This window comes from Onychostruthus taczanowskii, unplaced genomic scaffold, assembly GCF_017590055.1.
Source record: "Onychostruthus taczanowskii isolate IOZ18803 unplaced genomic scaffold, ASM1759005v1 scaffold198, whole genome shotgun sequence".
Lineage (NCBI taxonomy): Eukaryota > Metazoa > Chordata > Aves > Passeriformes > Passeridae > Onychostruthus > Onychostruthus taczanowskii.
In genome coordinates this window covers 88,939-96,656 of record NW_024499217.1, presented here as the reverse complement: position 1 = coordinate 96,656, position 7,718 = coordinate 88,939, and the positions used below count along the sequence as shown (strand labels likewise).

Below are 7,718 nucleotides of genomic sequence, written 5' to 3'. Positions count from 1 at the left end.
GGGGACAGGGACACTGAGTCACTCCCAGCTATGGGGACAGGGACACCGGGTCACACCCAGGTGTGGGGGACAGGGACACTGGGTCACTCCCAGGTATGGGGGACAGGGACACTGAGTCACTCCCAGCTATGGGGACAGGGACACCGGGTCACCCCCAGGTGTGGGGACAGGGACACTGGGTCACCCCCAGCTCTGGGGGACAGGGACACCGGGTCACCCCCTCCTCCTGGGGATCCTGCAGGGGGAGTGGGCTCAGTGCCCCGGGGCTGGTGTCAGCCCATGTGCTGCTGACCCCGTGCCCCAGGTGTTGCTTTGGGGCACATGGGGAGAGTGGCAGCACCGCGGGGAGGGGGCTCAGACCCTGCCCCCGGCCCAGGGTGAGCCCTGCTGTCCCCCCCAGGCCGCAGCCGCTCCCTGCGGCTGAAGCTGCTGGCGCTCACGGGCAGCCGCCAGTCGCTGCCCCCCGAGCCCCCGGAGCCGCCGGACGTGGTGGTCGTGGACCCGGGGGTCACGGACCCGCTGCCCACGGAGCCCGCCCTGCCTGCCGGCGACTCGGGCCCTGAGGACGCCTCCTCGTCGCTGGAGCCCGGCGCTGGGGACCGTCCCGAGGACGAGGCGGCGCTGATGGGGGACCCCGAGCCCCCGGTGACGGAGTCGTCCCCGCGGGCCGAGCGCCTGGCGCTGGCCTTCGCCAACCACAGCCTGGCCCGGAGCCGGTCCCGGGAGCGCCGGTCCCGGGAGAGCCTCCGCAGCCTCCGCCGCGCCTCGTCCGTCGATGACATCGAGGCCATGAAGGGGGACGGGGACAAGCGCTGCCACAGCCGCCACGCCAGCGCCAGCGCCGGCCTGCACCGCGGCTCCAGCACCGGTACGGCCGTGCGGGCTCGGGGACAGCCGTCGGGGCTGGGGACACGGGCAGCCGCCGCCACACGCCCTGGTGACCCCCATGCCACTGCCCCACAGCAGGGGCTGGGGACCCCCCGCATCTCCCTGGACCCTCCTAGCCCATCCTGCAGCCCCCTGGGCCGCAGGGTGGAGTCACCCTGGGAGTCACCTCGGGAATCACCCCGGGAGTCACCCCGGGAGTCACCCCGGGAGTCACCTCGGGAGTCACCCCGGGAGTCACCCTGGGAGTCACCTCGGGAGTCACCCTGGGAGTCACCCTGGGAGTCACCTCGGGAATCACCCTGGGAGTCACCCCGGGAATCACCCTGGGAGTCACCCCGCACCTCGGGAATCACCCTGGGAATCACCCCGGGAGTCACCCTGGGAGTCACCTCGGGAGTCACCCCGGGAGTCACCCCGGGAGTCACCCCGGGAGTCACCTCGGGAGTCACCCCGGGAGTCACCTCGGGAGTCACCCCGGGAGTCACCTCGCTGGCCCCAGAGCTCGTTAAGCGTATTAAGATCAGGGACAATTACTGTAATGACATTAAAGGTAACCGAGAGCAGCTCTGCAGGTCCCTGGGGGGCTGGTGGCACACGGCTGGGGGTCTGCCCTGCCCTGGGGCTCCACATTCCCTTCACCTGCCGCGGGACCGACCCCTGGGAGCTGTGGGATCCCCCCAGGGGCCGTGGGACCCCAGGGGCTGCGGGGGGATGCAGGGTGTGTGCGGCGGTGACGGTCCCCCTGCGGGGGGACACCGCGGTGACGGTGACGGTGTGTCCCCCGCAGGCGCGGTGGCCGCCGTGCGCAGCGCGCTGCTCAACTCCACGTCGGACTCGGACCTGGCGCGGTTCCGGGCCATCGGCCGCATCCCCCAGATCACCCTCAACTTCATGGACCTGCAGCCGGGGGGGCTCCTGGCCCCGGCCCCGGCCCCCCGCCCCATCATTGCCCCCACCAAACTGCGCGACCGCACCCACAACGTCACCGAGAAGGTGACACAGGTGAGACCCGGACGGGCGGGGGGGACAGGTGACACAGGTGAGCCCTGGGGCTGTGGAGGGCCCCGGGGTTGGGTGGGAGCTGATGCTGGAGGTGCCAGAGGTGGCCAGGTGGTGGCAAAGGCTACCAGGGAATGCCATAGTGGCCAGGTGCTGCTGGAGGTGGCAAGGTGACACCAGGTGACACCAGGTGCCAGAGGTGCAGAGGTGGCTGGGCTGACCGAGGCGTCCGGACAGTTTTGGTGACGATGTGGCCAGGCTGTGCCAAGATGGCCCAGCAGTGACAACGTGTCCGAGCAGTGACAAGGTGTCCAGGCAGTGCTGGAGGTGGCCGAGTGCTGCCAAAGTGTCCGGGTGATGCCAGCAGTGTCCGGGTGGTGCCAAGATGGCTCGGTGGTGCTGGGGGGACTGGCCGCGGGTCGTGACCGTGGTGTTGTGGGGCGGTGGGTGCCGTGCCCGGGGGCAGCCGGGTCCGGGACAGGCCCCGGGGGGCTCCCGGCGGGATGCAGGGGGCAGAACCTGCCGGTACCGCGGTGCCCCTCTCCCCGTGCCGCCGTGCCCCTCTCCCCGGTGCCGTTGTGCCCCTCTCCCCGGTGCCGTTGTGCCCCTCTCCGGTGCCGCCGTTCCCCTCTCCCCGGTGCCGTGCCTGCCGGGTGCCAGGCCCTGGCGGCCGCCGCTAATCCGCGGCCCGTTGTGTAATCGCCATCTGCCGCGGGAGCAGGAGGCGCCGCTTAATTACACCCTGATTTCCCTCCGCTAATGATCCGGGGGGGTCGGGGCTCCGGGGATCCCCGGGGGGCTGTGCGGGGTGGGGCCCGCTGGCTGTCCCGCCCCGCGGTGTCCCCGAGCCTCCCGCGCAGCCCCCGGCTGTCCCCGGGGTCCCCGGCAGCCGGCGGGGGACGGAGCGGCCCCGGCGCATCTGCCCGTTGTGCCCCTCTCCCCGGTGCCGTTGTGCCCCTCTCCCCGGTGCCGTTGTGCCCCTCTCCCCGGTGCCGTTGTGCCCCTCTCCCCGGTGCCGTTGTGCCCCTCTCCCCGGTGCCGTTGTGCCCCTCTCCCCGGTGCCGTTGTGCCCCTCTCCCCGGTGCCGTTGTGCCCCTCTCCCCGGTGCCGTTGTGCCCCTCTCCCCGGTGCCGTTGTGCCCCTCTCCCCGGTGCCGTTGTGCCCCTCTCCCCGGTGCCGTTGTGCCCCTCTCCCCGGTGCCGTTGTGCCCCTCTCCCCGGTGCCGTTGTGCCCCTCTCCCCGGTGCCGTTGTGCCCCTCTCCCCGGTGCCGTTGTGCCCCTCTCCCCGGTGCCGTTGTGCCCCTCTCCCCGGTGCCGTTGTGCCCCTCTCCCCGGTGCCGTTGTGCCCCTCTCCCCGGTGCCGTTGTGCCCCTCTCCCCGGTGCCGTTGTGCCCCTCTCCCCGGTGCCGTTGTGCCCCTCTCCCCGGTGCCGTTGTGCCCCTCTCCCCGGTGCCGTTGTGCCCCTCTCCCCGGTGCCGTTGTGCCCCTCTCCCCGGTGCCGTTGTGCCCCTCTCCCCGGTGCCGTTGTGCCCCTCTCCCCGGTGCCGTTGTGCCCCTCTCCCCGGTGCTGTGGTGCCCCTCTCCCCGGTGCCGTTGTGCCCCTCTCCCCGGTGCCGTTGTGCCCCTCTCCGGTGCCGCCGTGCCCCTCTCCCCGGTGCCGTTGTGCCCCTCTCCCCGGTGCCGTTGTGCCCCTCTCCCCGGTGCCGTTGTGCCCCTCTCCGGTGCCGCCGTGCCCCTCTCCCCGGTGCCGTGCCTGCCGGGTGCCAGGCCCTGGCGGCCGCCGCTAATCCGCGGCCCGTTGTGTAATCGCCATCTGCCGCGGGAGCAGGAGGCGCCGCTTAATTACACCCTGATTTCCCTCCGCTAATGATCCGGGGGGGTCGGGGCTCCGGGGATCCCCGGGGGGCTGTGCGGGGTGGGGCCCGCTGGCTGTCCCGCCCCGCGGTGTCCCCGAGCCTCCCGCGCAGCCCCCGGCTGTCCCCGGGGTCCCCGGCAGCCGGCGGGGGACGGAGCGGCCCCGGCGCATCTGCCCGACCCCCTCGGGTCCCCCCGGCCCCGCACCTGCCCGCACACGTGAGGGGCCCCGCGGGGACCCCCGTTCCACCCGGAGCTCCGGGCGCTCCCGCGCTGGTGCTGGCGCGGCCGCAGGGCCCTTGGGGGGGGGGGGGGGGGGGACCCTCTGGGGGCTGAGGGACCCTTCTTTGGGGGGGACATTCCCTGCTGCCCACCCCATTCCCTGCTCCCCACCCCGCTCTGACGGGGCTGGGGGGGGGGGCCGGGGGGCCCGGGGGGGGGGGGGGCGGGGGGACCCTCTGTGGGCTGAGGGACCCTTCTGTGGGGGGGCACCCCCTCACTCCGCACCCCGACCCCCCCAGCTGCTCACGGAACCTCTTGATTGCCTCGGCCGTGGTTAATTGTTCCGCCGGGGTGACGCCGTGCTCTGACTTCCCCACCGTACCCCGGGGCCACGAGGGGACACGGGGGGCACGGCTGTGGTCACCGGGCCGGGCTCTGCCCCCCGGCACGGCGGGGGGGTCTCGGGGTGCCCCCCCGGCTGTGCGGTCGGGCGGAATTTGGGACACGGACACGGGGACGCGGGAGCTGGGGGCGTGGGGCACGGTGAAGCCCCTCGGGTCGGTGGCGCTGGGGGACAGGGTGTCCCTGCAGCGGCACCGTGATTCACCCGCGGGGCCGGAGCCAAGCGTCCGTCAAGGTCACCGCGTGCTGGGTGACAGTGACAGGGGCCTGGTGTGCCCGGTGTGTCCGTGACACCTCCCCGGCTCATGGGACCCCCCCAGAACTCCTGGTCTGTTCTGGAGGGGATCCCTGGGTGGGGCAGGATAGGGCTGAGGGACCCCAGACCCACTCAGGGTATGTGGGGACCCAGCGGTGCCACCAGCCGGGGTGTGCCACGGGGACATCGCTGGCTGTTGGGGACACCAGGGACCCCCCCCGTTGCGGGACGAGTCCTGCTGACCCCGGCCCCGCTGGTCCCCGGCTGGGTGGGCGGGGGCGCTGCCCCCCAGGTCCCTCTCGTCGGGGCTGGGGGTGCCCGGGGGGGGCCGGGCGGGCGCAGCCGTGGGGCGCTGCCAGGGCTGGGCAGCGGCCAGGGACACGGGGACACCGGGAGCTGCCAGGGCCAGCTCACCGCCACCGTCACTGTCCGTGTCCCCGTCACTGTCCGTGTCCCCGGCACCGCTGTCCCCATCCCCGTCACCATTCCCGTCCCCGTCCCGCTGTGCCAGTCACACTGCGGGGATCCCTCCTGGGGCTGGGGGCCGCAGGTGCCGGCAGGGAAGGAGGTGGCGGTGGAGCAGGCGGGGGAGGCGCCGGTTCCGCGGACCCCCGTGCCCCTCCTCGCCCCGGAATCCCCGCGGGGCCGTTCCCGGGCGCTCCCGGTCCCTCCTCCGGGGAGTGGCGACGGCTGGAGCCGGGGGGGGGCCCGGCGGGGGGGCGGCTCTGGGGGTCGCCGGGGGGATCTGGGGAGGGTCCCCCGCGGGGGGTCGGGGTGCCGTTGTCCTTTCACCGTGCGCGGGGCTGTCCCCACGCCGGCATGGAGGGGATGGGGCAGGCGGTGGGAGCTGCAGGCGGCTCTGGGGGGCACCGGGGGGGCTCTGAGGGACCCCCCGCGGCGCAAACGGGGTCCCACGGCACAGGGGACCAGGGGTGTCCCCATGCCGGGATCGGGGGAGGGGGGCGGGCACCGCGGATCGTGGCCGGAGTGTTTGGATGGGTTTGGGGGTCTCGGGATTTTCGGGGGGAGGTCTCCCCCCCACGGCGGGAACAAGGACCCCCAATTTGTCCTGCCACGCGTGGGCGCGGGGTCCCGGGGGTGTCCCCACGCCGGGCTGGGGGACACGGAGCAGGGGCTGGCACTGGGGGTCGCAGCAGGCTCTGAGGGGCTGGGGGGGGCCTGGGGTGTCCCCCCGGGGAAGCGGCTCCTGCGGCTCCTCCCGCCCTCAGGGGTGTGGGCTACCCGCGCCGGGAGCGGGGGCACTGGCGGTTCTGGTGGGTCCAGGGGGATCTGGGGCCCCCCAGTGCCCCCCGGGGGTTGGGGGTGTAACCCCCTCGTGGGTTCCCATTGCCCACCTGGTGCCACGGCCGGCCCGGTGCTGTGTCCCGCTGTGCCACGCTGGCTTGTGGCGTGGCCTCTGCGGTGTCCCAGGGGGTCCCCGGTGTGTCCCAGGGGGTCCCCGGTGTGTCCCCGGTGTGTCCCCGCTCCTCGCGGCCGTTCCCTTGCCGTGCCGTGCCTTTGGGGTGGGTGTGGGTCAGTGCCAGCGTCACCGGGGGGCCGGGGTCGGAGCTGGGGCGGGCGCACCGCCCCCAGGGACGTCACCCCGTCCCACGGGGACGTCACCCCGTCACGGGGCTTGTCCCCCCACCCTGGCACGGGTGCCACAAGCAGCGGGTGCCGCTGTCGCTGCCCGCCCGGGGCGGCCCGTGTCCCCTGTGCCCATGTCGGGGGGTCCCGAGGGGGCTGCGACGCCGCAGCTCGGCGCCGTGAGTACCCCCGGGGTGCAGCCGCGGGGAGGGGACGGTGGGGGGTCCCCAGCACCGGGGTGTCTGTACTGTCGGGGTGTCTCCTATGTCGGGCTGTCCCCACGCTGCTCTGGTGTCACCTGGCCGTAGCCAGGTGGTGGTGGCCACGTCGGGTGACACCTGCAAGGTGGCAGGGATGTCACGGGGGTCAGCGTCCCTCTGGCTGGGGGTGTCCCGTGCCTCAGGGTCGGTGACAAGGTGGGTGTCAGTGTTCGGGCTGGGGAGGTCTGGGGGTCTTGGACCCTGCTGGGGCATTTGGGTGGGTGCCAGGGCCTGGTTAGGGCACGTGTGGGGTACCCAGGGAGGTGTGGGGTACCCAGGGAGGTGTGGGGTACCTGCCAGGGCTGGTGCTGGGTGTCTGCTGGGGCAGGATTTGGGGCTCTGTGGCTGTGGGGTCCCTGCTGGGGCAGGATTTGGGGCTCTGTGGCTGTGGGGTCCCTGCTGGGGCAGGATTTGGGGCTCTGTGGCTGTGGGGTCCCTGCTGGGGCAGGATTTGGGGTTCTGTGAATGTGGGGTCCCTGCTGGGGCAGGATTTGGGGTTTTGTGAATGAGGGGTCCCTGCTGGGGCAGGATTTGGGGCTCTGTGAATGTGGGGTCCCTGCTGGGGCAGGATTTGGGGCTCTGTGNNNGGGGGGCTCTCGGGGCCCCGGGGGGTCAGCAGGGTGTCGGGGGGCTCTCGGGGCCCCCCCGTCCCGCGCGGTATTTGGGGTGCCCGTGGGCGCGGGTGTCTGGGTCGCGGCAGGTGCGGCGCCGGCTGTCCCGGGGGGTGGCGGTGTCACCGCAGGTGTCGGGGACGCGTCACCAGGGCGGGACGTGTCGCCGCGTGTTGCCGAACGTGTCACCGGCACCGCCGCCATCTGTGTCACCGTGACTGACGGGTGTCGGGGCGGGGGGTGGCACCGGGCCCGGGGGGTCGGGATGTCGCCGCGACACACAGGGGCGGGGGTCCCACCCGTGCTTGGGGGGGTGTCCCCAGCCCCTCTTCATGGCACCCCCGAGCCCTGCTGGCACGGGGGGCGGCGAGGGGCTGGGGGCTGTCCCCCATGCTGGGCCGGGGGCCGTCCCACCACTCGGGGGGCTGCAGCCCCCACGGCTGGGGGTCACGGGGGGCTCTGCGCGTCCCCCCGTGCCTGTGGGGGCTGGCACAGGGCGGGGGTGCCAGGACAGACCCTCGCCCTCCCCGGGACCCCCGGGAAGCGGCGTGGGCTGCGCTGGGGGTGCTGGCCAGGTGCTGGGGCGGGGGGTGCATTTTGGGGGGGTTCACAGGTGCACCTGCGGGGCTGATGCATGGG

At 73.8% G+C, this 7,718-nt stretch overlaps 1 protein-coding gene across 1 annotated transcript in view; it reads left to right on the top strand.

The window, feature by feature from the left end:
- Window positions 1-7,718, top strand: part of KCNH2 (potassium voltage-gated channel subfamily H member 2) — a 26,566-nt gene that overhangs the window by 5,479 nt on the left and 13,369 nt on the right. The window contains exons 3-4 of the mRNA XM_041402398.1: window positions 401-868; window positions 1,676-1,890. Of these exons, the coding sequence (XP_041258332.1) occupies window positions 401-868; window positions 1,676-1,890 (683 nt within the window). The remainder of the gene's footprint in view (window positions 1-400; window positions 869-1,675; window positions 1,891-7,718) is intronic.